Genomic DNA, 19,594 nt, shown 5'->3' on the forward strand with positions numbered 1-19,594 from the left:
ATAAAGCCCTTGTTTTGAATTTCCATTGATCTTTTCGACAAGCAGGTTCAGAAGAGCTAGTGTGACCTATTATTATGGATGCAAGCTTTGAATTATTAGAGCAAAGCAAAAACATGTGTGTGTCTGTGTGTGTGTGTGTGCACTTGCACACTTGCATTTGCATGTGTCAGTGTTCATACTTTATAGTCAAGCAGCTATGCTTGATTATGCAAGTGGAGTTCATAGCATTTAGCCCTGTGGACTACTTATAGACCTCTCAGTGCTTTAAGAGATCAAAAGGAGAGGGAGACGTGTGACGTGGTGTTTGTGATATGAACTGTTACATAAATGAATGCCAGGTAGAGCTGAGTGATATGTTGAATGCAGATTTTTATCGTGGTTTCAAGGCAGCCACTCTGTATTTGTGTGTTTGCTGTTTATTAGGGAAAGCAGTAAAAAATACAATTTTAAGCTCTCAAAAGCAGTTTGTATTTACATTGTAAGTTGCATTTTGCCACAATGCTGTTTGTCATTTTTGCAAATATGGTCTATTAATTGCATTTTACAGAAACTGTCTGTAATTTAAAGAAAGATTAAATGAAAGGTAAAAAATGTGCAACTACCAGTCGTTTAAAACCAATCACACACTCAGCCCTCCTGATAGCAGCTTGTGGTGCCCCAAATGCAGAATACAGATTCGTATTGTACTACAGTCAAAACCTGGAACGGTTTTGGTAAAATGATAAAAACGGAACTGTACAATTTCGGGCTTTAGTTTCACAGGATCCCATTCACTCTGACACAAGATACAGTCAAAGAGTTATTCACTTTTCAGAAGATCTTTTCTACAAGTTAATGTTAGCTTCCTTACTAACGTCTTTGGGATACTGTAGTAGTAAGATAATAGGCTAGCAATTGAATTTGCATTGAATACAGACTACTCGAGGGCACAAGAGTACTGTTAGCCTAACATTATTTGTTACTCAAATAGATGGTATTAAGGATTGACCCAGTTATACCTTGAAGTTATAAACTGGTTTCTGAAGTATCATTTTGAAACCTTGAAATGAGGGTTCTGTTGTTGCTGTCTTGGTTTAAAAAATCCAGTGTGACAAGGAGGGGCAGGTCTGACCATGATACCGAACACTCAGAGTACCAGGGATAATCCTGCTGTTTGAAACACAGCGTGACTGAGATTTAAATACAGATTTAATGTTTTATTCTGTATGACCCAAAATGAGTGAATGAGCCCATAACTTCCTAATGAAAGTGTTTACATAGGTCAGCAGTGATCTGGTAAAGTTCTGCATTGGTTTATTTTTCCAACCCAAAAGCTATACCAATGTCTTATAGCTTGTATGACTTCTCCTGTACCTTTACATGAATTTTTGATGGGGTTAAATTGTGCATTGAGTCTTTGTTGGCTGAATTTAGCTGCATGTGTTAGTTTGTCCAGCTGAAGCAATAGTTTCCTTGCGGCTGTTCACATGCTACTGTAGAGTCTTTTGAAAATTTGGTCAAATCAGCATTTGGACTCTCTTTTGCTCAATACAAGCCCACAGCTAAGACTAGCTAGTTAGCTAGCTAGGTAGTTAGCTGTATGCCAAATAAAAAGAGATACTTCAACAATTTTTGTGTTTTTGATAAATGCAGTAATGAATAATAATTAAGTAAAAAGCCGTAACACAGGCATTTGGTTATTTCAGAATGGACTTCATGTCACTGGGTTATATTAGCTAACACGCGCTAACTGGTACAGTGTACGATATTTGTTTCTGACCTGGCTTTTGTTAGACAGAGTGGCATGGAAAAAAAAAGATTAAAACTGACCCACAACCAAATGCAATTATTTCAGGTTTAATTTATCAAATGACATTTTCTGATAATCAGTTGGATTTTGAGGCTGTAATTTATATTCCAATTTATGCCATTTAGATATCATCTTTTATTCATATGAATTTTTTTTTTTTGATTAAACACCTTCGACTCCAATGTCCCCAAATCCATGGATTTTCAATATGTTCTAATTTAAAAACTGTTACTTTAATGATTTAATGTAAATCAACAAATTTTTTTTAACTGCTAATCAATACAGTGTAGGTAGTTTTTTTTTCTTGTTGTTACCATAATGAAATGAAGAGATAAGGTAGCAGAGAAGCTTCAGTGATATTGATAATCTGTGTCATGTATTGGAAAATGTGTTGGAAGTCCATATAATCTATAATATGTGTGGTAATGCTTACTGTTAATGTTACTGTTGAAGACCTCTTATTATGTTGCTGTAATTTTTGCTGCATAATAATATCACATAATGGAGCCTCATCTCAGTCTTTGCTCAGTGAATACATCCAGTGGCTAACTGCCAAGCAGCCAGCTTTTAATCAGGCCAGACTTAGCCTAAATCATTTTGAATTTGCATTTCACTTTGCTGCTTTTTTTTAACTGTCTGATTATCAGTCGTTTGAGCTCGCACATCTGATAAACAAAAGGCACAGATACCTCCTCATGACCCAGTTCAGTTGAACAGGGAAGGATGCATTTCCTTCATATCATTTTTATTTTTACAAATTTTTACTTGATCGCAGGATGGAGGGATGGACAGTTTTGGTGAAGGGGGAGCACAAAATGTTTCAAAAGCAAACATGTTCGTTGCTTGTCTTGTATGATCTATAGTCTAATTAGGTATACAGTTACACAGTCAGCATTTTAACTAGGAGGTGGTGCTATAATCTTATTTTAAGATGACAATGCCAGTAGTCTCCAGTAATATGAAACCAGCTGAGGGACAGGTTGAAAAGGCAAATGGACATTTGGTTTCCTTTAAAGATGATAGGTGCTTTCACCTTAATGCTGTAATCTAATTGTATTCCCGCAGTCCCTTATTCTGTTAGGTAACTGCTATTTTTAAAACACCTCAAATCCCTTACATCTTCACTCTCCTTCTGATCCGTCTTTCAGAACAATTTTAGTAAATCACATGTGTTAACTAAAATATACCCTCTCCCCCCATGCCTTCTTTTTCAGGATAACTACAACAGCAGCATGTATGATGGATCTCAGGAGGTATCCTCTGGATGAACAGAACTGCACTCTGGAGATAGAGAGCTGTGAGTAGACAGGCCTAATGCCTTGTGGGCTTGACAGATCAACAGCGGCGCACAGGCAGAGTGTCTCATGTGTGAAATGTTACAGATGCATGAAAGAATGTGCAACCTGAGGTACAGCAGCGGTTGTGTGTGTGTTTCTCTTCTGTGTTCTGTAGCCTTTCTTTTAAATCTGTACCAGATGGATGAGGGTAGTATATATGACTATGACAAATACTTAGCTAATTTCATTCAATATTATACTTCTATAAAGATTTGGGAAAGTTTAAAAGACCAATCTAGTGCAGTTATTTAGTTAGAAGTCATGCTTTCTTTTGCAAATGTTTGCACCTCATTTAACCTCGTAAAGATCCACTAGGTTGCCATGTGCTACTTAGGGTAGGAATAGTTTCAGACTCAATTCTACCTCTATAAATGGAATCTTATACCAGAAGTACTGTAAGGTTAAAATGCATGTAGGAAAGTAGTTTTGAAAAGTAACAGCGTCAAGTTTCTGAAACCTGCTGCTAAAATTCAACCCTAATACAACTCCTTAGTAGTTCGTCAGTAACCTGGTGGGTGTAATGAAGTAACATTGATGACAAAATAACAATTACTTTTGGAGACTATAAAAGAAAACCTCAAAAAAAAAGGAGTCTGTGCAAGACTTTACCCTCTGTCATGCATTTTCCTCTGGTTGCTTGCTGGTTCTATTGTAGCAAATATAATATTGAACTACGTCTACATAATCTGTGTCAATTATGCAGAACAACACAGGGGTTATTGTTCTGCATGCAGAGATATTTTTTTTAAACAAGCAATAAAAAGAGCTATAAATGCAAAACAGGAATATAGACAAACAGCAGGCCAAGGCATCAACCTGAGGGCAAGTCATTTAAAAATAAAAGTGATAAGTATATGGTAAGCATTCATTTATTGGTCACCTAACCAATGTAAGTCTAGTATTCGCTCTATTTTTAGCTCATTTAAGCCATTGGCCTATTTAATAGGTACACCTAGCTAGTTTCAGGCTGAACCCTATTTTGCTTTCAGAGCTGCCTTTCTTGTGGCACAAATTCAGCAAAGTCCTGGAAACATTCCATATTGACATGATAGTGCAAAACACTTAGCCCTCAGTCGATGTTTTCTCTTTTTTTGATCATTCATCACTGTGTAGAAAAATCTCAGCAGTTTCTGAAGTACTGAGATCAGTCGGTGAGACACCAACAGCCATGCAAAATTCAAAGTCACTTAAATTGATCTCTCTTCTTCAATCTGTGCTCACAATCAGCTCAGCTCTTGACTATGTCTACATGCCTAAATGTGTTGAGTTGCTGTCATGCGATTGGCCGATTGGATATATTTTGTTAACAATCAGTTTACTTATCCATTTCAGGATCCAGTGTGCCGGAGCCTATCCAGCCTATATAGGGCGAGCATGTAGAGTTGGAGGGAAATTCACATTCACACCTACAGCCAATTAGGAATCACCAACTGACTTAGAGTAACAAGGTTAGGTTAGATTAGGTTATATGTGGCCATTTAGCTGCTAAATGCTGCAAATGACTTTGGCCCTGTTCTGTTTTGTGCTGATAGCGAGCAGGCCATCGCGGCTTTAAACAGGGCTGATAAGAAACAGTGACACGAAACCGTGATGGCGTGGGCCAAAACAATGAGCTGAAAGACACCAAAGGGCTCGTTACAGACAGGGCATCCCATCTCTCTGTAGGGTGTGTTATTACGAATAACTGGGATGCCATTACACGTGTTATGTTGATATAAAAATATTGATTCAAGCAGATTTAAGTTAGACATTTCACATATTTATTTGTGAGAACTCCTCAGCGTTTGAATGCTGTATCACTTAGCAGCAGTGAGTGTCTCTGCTCGTCCTTTACAGACATCCTCAGGGCACCACTTGGTTTCATGTCAGCCTTCTGATTGGGCACTGATTTACACCTGGCATGCCAACAATATGGCAGGATAGGATTAGGCTTATCAGGAACACATAGAGTTTAAGGCTAGTTAGAGCCAATGTCTCGGCTAGAGTAAGAACAAAGCACATTGTAGATGTTTGTATTTATATTGTTTTTGGTATCATCCCCACAAAAATACTAAAGCAAGATCTGCTAATGGCACTGGACATGTCTATTTTATAATTCTTCTGACATTTTCCAAACCCCAAGTAAAGCTATTAAGAAAAGCGCCTGGTACTTGGAAACAACTTCAAAAGTGTTTTTTTATTTCCTTCCCAAATGACAGCCCAGTTGGATGATCAGCAACACTGCATGTCTTGGTCTCCAGTGATGGTTAGACAGATGGTTACACCTTGGTGTGCATGTGTGTGTGTCTGCGCACGTCTTCTTCTACAGATGGCTACACCACAGACGACATCGAGTTCTACTGGAAGGGAGGCGAGTCGGCTGTGACGGGGGTGACACGGATCGAGTTGCCTCAGTTCTCCATTGTCGATTACAAGCTGGTGTCCAAGAACGTAGTCTTTTCCACAGGTAAATGCTTCATCAGCTGGATTACCTCTGGGAATAATGCACGGTGAGGCTAACTAGGGGATGTGACATTTTAGATCATATTGTCCATTTCATGCACTGGCCTGTTTTCGGGAGCTGATTATTCCATCAGTTTCTGCAGCAAACATGCCAAAATGTCTGTTGATCTTATATCAACAGATATAATATATATATTGGTGCTTTTAATTGGATTGAAATGAGGAAATGCGCCGTCTTTGAAGTATCCCTCATGCAGCAGTAGGCAACGCAAGCTTGTTGGAATGGTGCTTAAGCGGGACATGTGGTAAATTAGAAAGTATATCATGCCCACTTCTGGCAGTTCTTGACCCAGAGAGGTGAAGTTTAATGGATGTAATGGTTCAGTTATTGTGCTATCAGTAGGAAATGTAGCTGAAGACTCTTATCAAGTCAGTGTGATTGCAGCAGTCTGATTGAGAAGCCCCTGAAAAATTGGTTTCAAATACAATAATAATAAATAGTCATAATTAAAGACATGAATGTCTAAGTTTGTAGTTATTATTTATGAAAACCTCAGTTTCAATTCAGTTTTATATAGATAATACGATATGATTTATATAGCCCCAAACCACAACAGCTATCCTTTCAAGATGCTTCATAGTGTAAGGTAAAGACCCTAAAATAATGGGGAGAAAGCCCAAGCAACTAGGCAACCCCTATGAGTGACCACTTGGCGACAGTGGGAAGAAAAAACTCCCTTTTAACAGGAAACAAACCTCCGGCAGAACCAGACTCTGGCAAGGCAGCCTGCTGAACAGCTGGGATTGAGGGGAGGAAGATGGGACAAAAAATGATATTAAACAGTCACACAGCTGTTTGCAGATCTGATCTGAAATGTTGTTCCTTTCAGAAATCGCTCATGTTGAAACAACTAAATTGATGTAGGTTTGAAAGAAAATTGTATCTTAACATAAAAGTTGTATCAACATTTTTTGAATTATTTGTATAGCTTCATTCACTGTCATCACAATACAGTGACAAACACTTGAGGATGAGGATGTTACTTTAATACTGTTACACCCTACTATATTCACTCTCTGTGGGCTAAAATCTCCCGCTGCACTACAAAGCATCCTGCTGCTAGAGCCCAGCCGATATTCAGTGATTCAAATATTGTGATAGTCCGATATGTGGGCAGATTTTTTTCCCTTTCAGAAACACGAAGCATAAACAGATTGTCACGAGCCAGCAGATCTCAGACCTTATTTATCATCAAATGACCTTTAACCTCTAATGAAATGTGGATGACAAGAAACACTGAGGAAGAGTTTCAGTATAGTTAGAAGGCAAAATGACAGGTTAAGGCAACTTGTAAAGTCAATGTATATGAAGGATTTACCGTATCACATTTCATGTTCTAATTCATGTGTGTCAGATCGCTGTAGAGGAGCTATTTTAACAAGTAATCCTCATTTCAATCATATTCCATGAACTTTGATTTGACACGTCGCCCATCCACTGAGGTCCAAAATGAATCAGACTGTTACTGAATGTGTACATTTACGCCGGAACGCAGAGTGTTTATGAACATTTCGAAACCAGCGACCATATAATCTGGTCAGAGGGGACACATCGAGAAAGGCGGCTTCTCCGGAGCCTCGGAAATAAAAGCTGTGTGACATTTAGTAATAATGTAATTTCTCACAGAAGTTATGCTCATGAGGAAGTGCCACGCTGGGTCTGAAAAGGACATGCACAGTAAATCACTCTTTGTTTGCCTTCTCGGGCGTGCGTAACATTTCTGTTGTGGCCGTTCTGTGTTATTTTCTGTTTTTTCATGCTGAGATGCTGTTGAAGCACGCGTGCACCTTTCTCTGTCTGTACTGCACGTGCGGCTGCTTTCCATTTACCATCATACGCGGGTGTCTCTGCCCTTCATGTGAATCACATGTAAGTGTGCCGATGCAAGCCTGTCTCTTGTTTATGAGAGGCGGCTTGTCCCTTGTGGGTGGTGGCTATTATTTTAATGTCCGGTGGTCTGCTCGCCCGCTCAGGATGTGTGAAGCACATCAAAGGCTCCCTGCCAGGCTGCCTAATGATCAGGTCTTGTCCATGTCATGTGCCACTAGCAAGCCTTTAGTTCCCTTCCCTTTTTTTCCTTTCCTGCTATCCCTCCAATCTGTCACTATCTCTCTCCCTCTTTTCTCTTCCTCCTGTTTTCCCTCCGGGCTTTCTTTAATATAACTTTTCTTAGTGCTTTTAAAAGGTGTGCTTGGATGCCAACTACCCTGCTCGCTGCAAGAAAAAAAACCCGGGTTTCAGGGCATCATAAATTCATGTGAAATGAGGCCCTCAACACATCAGTGTTTCTCATTTAAACACACACAAACTGTCTGTTTGCATGCGAGGGTAATATCTGCATGTCCGTATGGAAATGCTTGTATGGCCACTAGGGCAACATTTCTGAGTTAGGTAACATTTAATAGACTGTATAGAAAAGATGGATGTTGCTACCATGGTTTCAAAAGTCTGCTCAGGAACAACTCAAGGAACACAACAAAGCTCGCTTAGTCCCAAACCAATCAAGCATCAGAACAAGCTTGATTCACTGATGTTACCTAATGGATCCAAAGTCCGGCACCCCCAGAGATCCTCTGTGTGTGCATCAGGAGGTCAGAGCTCTTTTTGGCAGAACAGAGAAGCAACAAAATACTAAGCGGGTGGCTTTAATTCTGTGACTCGTTGTTCTTTAAGCCTCGAATATACCTTCGAGTTTGTGTGTTTTAGAAAACAAGAAATGCTTCGTTAACAGCTTTAGAAAAAAAAGCCCTGAAAGTACTCATTTTTAATTAATGTAGGACTGAAATTCATTAAGAAGCTTTTGCAGACTGCGCACAAGGACAAATCTGGCTCACTTTTGCCGAGCAACGGTATTAGAAAAAAAGACTTCACTAAGACTTCTGCTGCATACTTGCGATACACTTTTAAAAGCCAGTAATGCAAACAGTTATATCATGCAGTGCTTCATCTGAGCTGCAGGTAGTCAGCCCAACATAAAAACACGGAAAGCTAAAAAAACAACCTTCATAAAGAAAGCTTGAGCAGCAGGATCCAGTGCAAGATTGGCGCGTATGGGGTCAGTGGATCCCTTAAAGATGCGTCTCATTGCCAGAATCAAACTGTCAGTGGATACAACACAGCCTCTCATTGCTTCTAAACCTTGACAGTAACACTCCTGCGATCAGCGTGTCAAAGCAGACAAAAAAAGTCACCACCTTCAGCCTTACCCAGACTCCACTATATGACTGCCATCATCACCTTAACTCTTCGCCTTTTCTGTTTTTTTCCCCCTCTTCTCCGTCCTCCCTCTCCTCCCTCTCCTCCCCGCCCTCGCACATGGTGTTCCTCCCACTTGCCGATGTTGTTTGGTATAGCAGTTACAGCCAGTACTGCTCTACACCCACACACAAGTGAACCTCAGCCTCCTCTTTTTCTGAGCCACTTCTGCATCTGCTACTGCGGAGATACTCTGCTCCGATTTAGGCTGGAGGAGTTGCCATTAAAGCTGCATCTAAAAGAGTGAATGGGATATTGCCACAGTCTGTTCCTATATTCACACTGCAGTGAAGTGTAGGTTCAGCATGTGTGGAGTTTATTCACTGCTGCCAAAACTGTAAATATTGGAGAATCATTGAATGTGATAAACAACGCATACTTTGTGTATTTATATGAACGCTAACATATGCTCGACTGTGAGATGAAGCTTTGGTTAAAGTTGCACAAAGAATTAAACACAGAAGCTTATGGAATTAGCTAGTTGAGACAATTAATTGATCAGTGAATCATTTAAGCAACTAATCAGTTGATTAGTGAAAGTCAAACGGAGTCAAATTCTTCGTTTTGGCCAAATAAGGTTTTTTGTAACTCATTTTAATCAATACATCCAGGTAAAATTTCACAATCACACAGTATTGGGGCAATGTGTCAGCTAGTGAGCACACCCTAGATATGCCTCCTATAGAAATCGAATTATTTTTTTTCTTTTATTCAGTATAACCCAAAATGATTGACTGAACCCATAAACTAATCAGTAAAGTCTTTACAGGATTAGAGAGCCTTTCCAGTTCTGACAAACCTGCCTACATAAACGTTCTTGCCGATATTGACAAGGGTTAGACTCTCAAACCAACAACTTGTGTCTCTAACCCTAAGATGTAGCTTTTACTTTAGATTTGATTGTTGTTAAGCTGACTGGAAAACCAAATATACCAAACAACATCCATGGATGTCTGGTGCTTGGTGAGGTAACTTTGGAACAACCAATCAAATTGGCACGAGGATCTGTTAACACCAAAATCCCTACTTTAGGCTTACATGCTTTACTTGTATTTATTTGTAAGTGGAAGTGATGGGATAATTTGGGATATTTTATTACACCTAGTTAGGTGTAATATTACTTTAGCATGTGTTCATGTTTCTAATTAGTCGAGTCATTCGTAATGAGTCATTTGGCACCGGGCCCCGAGAGTTGAGGCTCGGGTGTGAAATTTATGGTTTTCAGGGTTTTTATCGTTAGCTCGGTTTCCCTGGGTGTTTTCCCATGTTGTAGTTGTTTTATTTTGAAAGAAATATTTACGCGTTACCATAGCGATCAGAGAGCATTAAGAGGCAGCGAGGAGGATGTTACTCTGTGTTGTTGGCACATTTCTGGAGGAATAAGTTACACAATTACACAGTGAATTTGCGTTTATTATTATATTTACAAAATACCACAGTTTTTGTCTTGGTCGTATCATTTTATTTTGTTGTATTTATCCGCGACACCGCAAAGGCTGGTCCGTAAAATTATTCTGACATTAAACCGGTCCGTGGTGCAAAAAAGGTTGGAGACCTCTGGACTAGATGGACAAAACTGTCAGGCCACACCTCATAATCTGAATTTTGTCAAAAAGTGGGTCATTCGAAAGAGCTCACTGAATTTTAGTGCGGGAAACAAATAGGTTGCTAAGTCAACTGATGAAAATTCTACCCTCTTAGATATTCCACGATAAGCTGGTTTTAATGCAAAGTGCAAATGCTTTAGGAGCCACAGGAATTCAGCCATGAAGTGGCTGTGTAAAGTCCCAAAGCAGGGTTACCAAGTGCTCAGGTGCAAAGTGTGTAAAAGTTGCCAACACTCTGCTGAGTTGGCATTAAGATCAGCACTAAAACTGTGCGCCAGGAGCTTCATGGCATGGCAGTTCCTGCAGGGGTAATGTGTAGGTGGCCTAGTCCTTTTGTCTATATACTTCTGTATTTCTACATGGTTTTTATCTTGAAGGACGCAGTTATAGAAATAAAAAGAAATAAAAGTGGCATTAAAACTGAACAAATGTTATCTACTTGATAAATAAATTAAATGAAAACCAAAAGACAAGCAAAAATCATTATGTTTCAGGGACCTTTTTAAAAAATATTTCAGAACTCATGAAGGCACGAAGGTCAAGGGAAAAACGTCTTTTTTGCATCAATAAAGAATATTTTTCTTCATGTTGACTTCAGTGTACATGTATATTGTCTGGTATGTGTTTGTGGTACATGTATAGACTTTGTTGTTCATTTGTTTGTTGGTGATAAAAATTTGATAGGTAGGTGGAAAAATAATGAATTTAAGCCTAGTAGGATTCACTTTCTGGGAACTATGAATATCTTCAGTATAATAAACAAATCCCATATAGACCAGTTGGGCCAACACTGCATTATAGCCTGCTGGTGCGAGACTGTTTTGGGAGTATAATGAGTTAATGTGGGCTTTGTGCATGACATACTAAATAATTCCACTGATCCATCATGATATAAAATGGGGTTTGTGGGTGCTGAATGCTTTAAAAAGTCAAATCAGTCAATAGCACTTAGAGTACATAATAACATTTGATGTATGGCCTGTTTTTGAAATTATATGTTGCCATTTTTATTGCTATCTAACATACAGCTGGTGCTGAATCTTAATGAGATTGGGTGTGGGGTTTTTTTTTTTGTTTTTTTTTTAAGTGACTCTATGAAACTCCACACAAGTGTGTAGTCGATTGGACCCACGCTCACCATAAGTAGCTTTGGCTGACACCCACGGATTGGCAATTACAGCATAATGGGCCCCACTTCTCCTCCAATATAAAACAAAAATGGAAAAATGTCTAAGAATAGTGGGAGTAACAAGCCATAGATAAAATCTATATAGAGACATAATGCTAGGAGATTGATGAGAAACCGTGCCACGCCATTTATATCAGCGCTTCATGCACAGTCATGCACAGACTCTGTTTATATTTCAGGTCATGGAAAAAAAATTAATGGCAAAAATGCTCTCTCAAAAGCAGCGCTATAATTTGAAATTCCTGACTTATGAAGCCTCTGAAGCACCGCTACATGCATTTATAAAGCTCAGCATTCTTGTAATGCCGAATCCTTCAGAATCCACCCATGAATTATGGAGGTGGATGATGTGGAGAATTGATAAATCAAAACGTGGTGAAATTTTTATCACCGTCCTGAATATTGTGTCACATCTCTCTGATGCATGACTGCAGTTTTGTGTGCGCGTGTGAGAGCGAGTCAGTGTGCGTTTGCGCGTTTGAAGGGGATGCTTGTTACCATGGCGACCCATGCTGCTGGGGTTGCTGTGGAAACTGAAACAAAAACACGAGGTGTCCCTGCATGCTTCTCAGAAGAACAAAGTTAAAACATTATCAAGTGAATGCAAAAATAACATCTAAGGGATGTTAATATGTTTCATTTTACCAGTTTTTATATTACACGCCATGAACCTTCAGAGGTTCTTGCCTACTTTATCTCTCAACCACTCGTCTCTGTCTCGCTTATCTTAAGGTGCCTACCCTCGACTGTCTCTGAGCTTCAAGCTGAAGAGGAACATCGGCTACTTTATTTTGCAGACGTACATGCCATCAATCCTAATTACCATCCTCTCCTGGGTGTCCTTCTGGATAAACTATGATGCGTCAGCAGCCAGAGTGGCTCTAGGTAAGTAGTGGTGACTGTTTAAGAGCAAGTATTTTTCTTTCTCAGATGAGGTCGGGGACTGGTAGAAATCAGAAGCTGCCTTTCTTCCTTCAGCTTGATTCCCAAAATAGTCTGAACTTCTCCTGTTATTGTGTCTGAGCTTTGGGAACTGGCCTGTAAATGGATGGACTAAATGGTGATAGATTTGAGGAAAAGTGCCATCCTGTATGTCTTAATGGACTGTTTTTATCCATTGTGACAGTTTCTGTAGGGCAAAAGTACAAATTCACTGAGAAGCCTTCACGAGCTACAAATTCATCACATATCTAATGGGCATTATTTAACCTCTACTTGAGTGGTGCAGTTTAGTAGCACTCAACAATGCAGAGATCAAGTAAACAAGTCAGTGGTATGTAATTATGGAGATTTCAAGCTGGAGGCTGAAGCATAGTTTTGCCTTTGTGTAAAGCTGAGCCGACCACACATCAGGCAAGTGCAATGGTCAGGATATGAAGGCAGCCAAGGTAATATCTCAGGTGCAATTTATACATAGTGCTTTCCACAACACTCATACTTGACATGCTAAATAGGTAATTAAGTGTTCATTAAGCTACACCTCTAAATAACAGAGGTCCAGTTCAAGCGTAAGGAGTAAGGAAACAGCTCTACTGCCTATTTCTGAGAGAGGGTGGTCTCTTCCTTTAGTTTTTATAAACCCCAAAACAAGATGAAACTCAAAAGAAGTATATGTGATATAGCTTTTGTTAGCGCTAATATTATGCAAGGTAGCCATAAACCATGTTTAGCCGTAAGTACTAGCTGTGAATACTGCTGTAAAAACAGCATACTGTCTGTACTAAGATTGTGTTGAACATTTATTAGCAGCAACATGGCAACCAGAGATCACTTCAAGTGACGACAGGCAAAATAACCACTGGTGACTTGAAGTGGGCGAGTCCCGAGTTACACTGTTCTCAACTTTGTAATTGCTAATGCTAACTTCAATGTTGCTTTGCAGTTAGCAAAATAACGTTTTGGTTACTTTGAGCAAATCACTACTTTATGGAGTTTAACTACCCAGCAAACATAGTGAAAACTGTGACATTATTCGATGGATCAAAGCGGTTTGTGGTAAGATTACGCCACAAATGAACAGATGTTGATATTTCCTCAAATTTTTGTGTTTCAGCAATGTCTACTCTTACGAAGCAAGAAATGTCAGTCATACATACAACAAAGAAAGAAAATGGATGTGTGTTTTTTTTACAGCATTGGAGTGATAAATAATTTAGATATGAAATAGATGCAATCAGACAGCCACTCTGCATAAATCCAGATAAGTTCAACATGTAATACACAATCAGTTGTGTGTTGCTTACTTGCTTATCTGGATAGTCACCACCATTTACACTCTGTCCCCCAGTATTAGTATAACCTTTTAGAGCAGTCTGATCTAAGTCTTTATTAGTTCTCTAATCATTTTTGTTCTAACAATATGTCAGAAAGTGTGTTACATAATATAACAATTGTGTGAAATATCATTGTTTAATGCTACTGGTTAAACGAAGTAACACATTTTTAACCAAACAGATGATGAGATGGTGAGCCTTTCGTTAGTAAGATTTCCCATTGTTAGAGATGCTGTAGGTGGTTGGAGAGAACTAACATTGTCAGATACCCTTCAGGGACTATTTTGGAGCCATTTCACAGTGAAAAGAGAAGGCTCTCTCTGAACTGGCAACAAGCCACGGATTCATGCAGCAAAGCCTCCGCAACCGGCAAACTTTTCCAAAAAAAAAAAAGAAATTCCAAGTTGTGCTAAATAAATGATGCCATGGAAAATGAAAGCACAGCTTTATGTGCTAATCTTGAATTAGGAATATTTGTAGTTGTTTTCCTTTATTGACTTTTCATAAAATGCTTTCATAACACTTAACTATCCCAACTAGGCAAATTAAGGCAGAAGGGGCCAGACCTTTAAAATCCCAGACTGTAATCAGTTGGCAGTAGTAGCCAACAAGTAGTCAAGTTTGGCTGCAACTAAAGATTTAAACGAATCAGTTGATGACTGATTGGGTAATTATTCAGCTTCTAAAAGTGTAAGGTGACCTTTTGAGGTTGGTTGTCCAAAATCCAAAGACAGGCAATAAATCTGCAGTGCTGCTCTGCCGTTGTGGACAAACTTGACGGAAACTTTCAGGTGTGGCTGGAGATGGGTGAGCAGTAAATGTTTGCCCAGGGGCCAAATAGTTCAATCTGGCCATGCCAATTGATTGCTGCTTCAGTCCTTCAGTTCAGTTTGTAAGGATAGATAATGGACCAGTAATGACCTTAACACATCATAATGCTTTTTGGAAAACATGTTTTGATCCATTACCTTTCAGCAGCATCCATCTGTTCCCCTGCTACCCTGGAGGGAATCTGTGTGTGTGTGTGTGTGTGTGTGTGTGTGTGTGTGTGTGTGTGTGTGTGTGTGTGCATATACTTCTCTTTTACTGCACGGTTTCTTTACGTATCTTTTCGTCAAGGCATGTATGCAATATCCGGTCATTATCGTATGCCTTGGAGTGTATGTCTGCTTTTTTTGTATGTGTGATAGCTGCAATATCCGGCATGTAGCTCGACAGGCGAAAGGCAACCAGAGGTCCATTCTCTACTCCTGATGGACCTTTTTGAGCTTTCAGCAGATATCTTGATTGTGGAAGAGGCTGTGTGTGTGTGCATGGATTGCTCTTTGTGTCTATGTGTGTGCACACACCTGCCGGTAAAAGCAGTGTAATGATCAGGAGGAAATCAATTCCAGGAGGCAGCAGGCAAACAATTGAATTGTTTGAAGGAGAATCTCATTTTCCTGAGCAATTCCAAAGGATTGCAAAGTTACAAATTACCTGCTTGCACCTTAATCTGGTTGCAAGCTTTTTTCCACAGTCAGGACCTTTATTCATACTTGTATTATGTGTACAGTTAGGGTACAGTTAGCTGTACAAGAACACTTTTAGAGTAACATAAGACACATAAGTTTGAAATCAGTATATGTTTGTTCAAACTTTTGAAATTTTCATATGGAATTTTTACCTATTAAGAGATGGAGATCTTTTAGCAAAAGGCCGACTACATGTAAGAGAGTTGATTTGAAAGGTCAATTTTATACTTCCTGATGATGGCTGTGTTTAGCATCTAACCTCATCTAACATCTAACCAGTTTAATGTTGACCTGGTGAATGTTGAGAGGTTAAAGTTTATAGACAGTGTGCTACAATTCCAATGTCAGGCTGTTTTAGATTAGATAATACATATCATAACCATCTATCCATTTGGATAGGTGGGATACACCATTGGCAGGTTACCAGTCAGTCACAGGGCTAAAACCGACAGGTAACCATTCATTCTCAGATTCACACCTCAAGCCACTTTAGAATCGTGAGTTAATCTAACATTCATGTCTTTGGACTGTGAAAGAAGAAGCAATACCCTGAGAAAACCCACACGCAGAGGGGAAAGCATGCTCAGCACAGAGAGGCCACTGATGTGTGGATCACCAGTGAGAACTTAGAAGGTCTGATAAATCTTTAACTCTTACCCCTTGGACATCTACTGGGAGTAGCCCCCCAAAAAACACATCTTTATTGATATATACTGAGGCGTCAAAACTTGTCATTAAGGGTACAAAATAACTCTACAAGCTACTGAGTGACCTCTTAAGTTACAAAGGCACATAAGGGGTAGTTTCCAAAGTTTGAGATAGAGACCTATTTGCTCCAAAATCATCTGTTCATGTTCATCAGTCACTTAGCTCCAGTGCCCTCAACAGCCATGCTAGTTACCACTTTTGTTGCGCATGCACTAAAATAACTTAATTTTAATGTCAGAAAAAGTAGAAGTATGTCAGTAGAGTTCTGCTTTCTGCCCCAGAACTTCAAATGCCAAAGCTGAAACTCTACAGACTGCTGCCAAGTTTTCTTAGCTTTCCAAGATGTAAGTATATCTGTTTAGTTTAGTTTGCAGTCCTACTAGACTGCCTGTACCCCTTGAAGAACAAAGACATTTTTCTAATGATTGTCAAACCACATCTTTATGGACGTATTACTACATTTTTATGTCTGATAGGACTGCACGCGCCCCGCGTGCAGTCCTATCAGACTGACAGTTTGCGCTGTCTGCAAGTGATGAATTGAAGTGTTCAATTAACACTGCTTTGATTTACCTCCTGTGCCTGTCATTTTACAGGCATAATGGGATTCTGTATAATATATCTTTTTCTCTTTTCATAATGTGGAGCTGTGTTCCTAATGGCCTATTGGCACATGATTAGAGGAGATTTGATTGCCGTGCGCCTTTGTTCCAGCTGTTTGGGTGGAAAAGAGATTTGGGGACATATAACAAGAGAAAGGTGGGGGAGGGGACTCTTAAAAAAAATGTGCTGCGTGAGCAAAGAGGGAAATCACCACAAAATGATGGCAAGATTAAGAAGCGGGGAACAATGAGACAAGACAAGGTGGGGGGAAGGAGGAGGGGAGAGACCAGAAGGAAAGGGAGCAAGAGAAACCCCATCAAACTATATTTCTCCCCAAAGAGTGTAACACCGTGATGAAAGAGGAGGGAGGCCCACATGCGCGTGGCCCCTTGATTAAATTGTCCGAACAGGGAGCGAGGGAGGGGGCAAATGAAAGGAAGTGAGGACTGGAAGAAGAGAGGGAGCGAAGGACAGAGATTAATGGTACAGCTCAGCGAACACCTATAAAGAACAAGACTGTCATTATGTGGAGGGAAAAAAAAGAAAACCAGATTGCACCATCCAGTACGGGTGGTGGCACTGAGCACGTGCACGTGCGAGCAAGCTCATGCGCATTCAGACCTGCAGTGCACACACGCGAGTGCTGTTTAGCCTTGTAATGTGCCAATAAATCACACGAAGGCTTGGACAGACCTTAGCTCTCCTGCACCCTCCTCCGCGACCCCCCTCTGACTGCTCCATGTCTCGTTGCTCTACTTTATGGCACATGAACCAAAAACCTTTGTGTGAGTTAAAGAGAATTCAGTGTTCATGCTGTTTGCCCATCCTTTCTTACGGTGGGTGCTCAGGGGTCATCGTAAAATGCATTGACCCTCATCCAGTTCTATATGTGGCTATAATTTTACGAGGCTCACCTCATGCTGTCGTTCTGCCATGTGTGAAGGTGCTCTTACTGTCAATGGTGTGTTTTATCCCTAGTAGTTAAGGTTACCAGGAGCTGGGGGCTAGATACATGCAACACTATTCTGATGAGTTATTTCTGCTTGGTAACCAAGGGGGCAGTTGGATGTTACAAGGCAGACCTTTGAATTTCAATGAGGCAGACTTTGTGCACCTACCTAGCAGCTTGTGCCTGCTGATCGCTTTTATATTTAATCCTGTTTACAACGGGCAAATTGTTTTAGGATTTTCAAATCAAATACATGCCCTCACCCTTGCTGCTATTTCTTGCTGTTTCTCTGGTTCTTGATGATAGCAAGCACCATAATCTTTTTTTTTCTCTGCCAGGTCAGTCGTGCTCGTAACTAGCAATGGAAACAGCCACAGTACAAACATGTTTTTAGTAAAAATAGCCTTGTTACTGTAGTAACGACAAAGACATCTGCTGGAGTTTTCAGTGTGACCTTAAGGTTTCGGTCGAGACAGCAGCATCTGTTTAAAGACAGTCTCGGACTAATTAAGCGTCAGATATACCATCCAGGATTGATTATGAAGATTGGTCATGAGGAAGCCTCGGAGAAAAAAAAAACAGACTTCCTCCACAGTTTGTCTTTGAAACATTTTGCTGAGTGATCTAAATCCAGTAATGTTACTGTGATTAGTTTAAAAGCCTCAATTAAAAGGATAACAGTCCGAGAGGTGAGGGTTTTTTGTTTGTTTGTTTTAATGAGGTAAGCCAAGATATGCGATTATATAGGGCAGCAATGGCATACTACATGCAAGTGGGTTTTTAAATATTTCGTGTGTAAGATACACCCAACAAGTAAGCCAGATGTTAGGTTCAGCTTCTTTGCAGTCTAACATGTTTTGAGCTTTTCTTTTGATTCTTATTGTCTATTTAGTCAGACCCAGAAGACCTACCTGCATTTTTGTTATTTTCAACAAGGTACAATAGCATAAAAACACTACAATGCATCCATATAAATCAAAAACCTCATCACTTCTTCATGAGCATGTCAAGACATGGCTTCTATTTTTGATCGTCGTGCTGACCTCCTACTCTGTGCCTTCTTTCATGGATCTCAAACTTGTGGAAAGAGCAAACGTGAATTGTTGTTTCAGGATTCTAGTAGACTTCAAGAGTAACATCCTAATAGAGAAAATTCATTAGAGATGATGGGGCTGTGCCAGCAAATGGTACAAAAGTACACAGGAAGATGATTTTGAATATAAAACCAACTAAACTTAAGTCATGTTTTATAAGCCCAGTCCATCACCTCATTAGATAAACAGTCCAACCAATTGTTATCCCTTTGGTTCAGCTACCTAGTCTTTCTAAAGTAGACATGTTCGTCCTTAACAAGACTTGGATTTCTTAAAGTTGGCACCATATTTTCCATAGCTAACATCTCCTGAGGGCTACTGACATCTCTGTTCTATACAAACTATATAGTGCGTTGCCTTGAGGATCGTTTCTGGCAATTTCATTTTCTCTCTTTTTTCTATTTAAGAAGAAGTGTTTTAGTGCTTGCCGAGAATCTGTAGACCAGTTGTTGTCTCTGCTGTAGGCATTTGCTGTAAATATATAGATCAAAAATACAATGTTTTTTCTTCTATTTGAAGGGATCACCACTGTGCTAACCATGACCACTATCAACACCCATTTGAGGGAGACACTCCCAAAGATCCCCTACGTTAAGGCTATCGACATGTACCTGATGGGCTGCTTCGTCATGGTTTTTCTGGCCCTGCTTGAGTACGCCTTCGTCAACTACATCTTCTTCGGGAGGGGCCCACAAATGCAAAAGAAACTGGCAGAGAAGGCAGAAAAGGCCAACAACGAGAGGGCGGCTAAGTACGACGCGGCAAGGGTAGGT

General features: G+C 39.9%; 1 protein-coding gene across 4 annotated transcripts in view; it reads left to right on the plus strand.

The window, feature by feature from the left end:
• The window catches only part of LOC101487468 (gamma-aminobutyric acid receptor subunit beta-3), a 94,981-nt gene that overhangs the window by 64,732 nt on the left and 10,655 nt on the right, over positions 1–19,594 (plus strand). For all 4 annotated transcript variants that reach the window (XM_076880770.1, XM_004552592.3, XM_004552593.3 and 1 more), the window contains 4 exons: positions 3,004–3,086; positions 5,435–5,572; positions 12,413–12,565; positions 19,341–19,588. In XM_076880770.1, the coding sequence (XP_076736885.1) occupies positions 3,004–3,086; positions 5,435–5,572; positions 12,413–12,565; positions 19,341–19,588 (622 nt within the window). The remainder of the gene's footprint in view (positions 1–3,003; positions 3,087–5,434; positions 5,573–12,412; positions 12,566–19,340; positions 19,589–19,594) is intronic.

This window comes from Maylandia zebra, linkage group LG23 (assembly GCF_041146795.1).
Source record: "Maylandia zebra isolate NMK-2024a linkage group LG23, Mzebra_GT3a, whole genome shotgun sequence".
Taxonomy (NCBI): domain Eukaryota; kingdom Metazoa; phylum Chordata; class Actinopteri; order Cichliformes; family Cichlidae; genus Maylandia; species Maylandia zebra.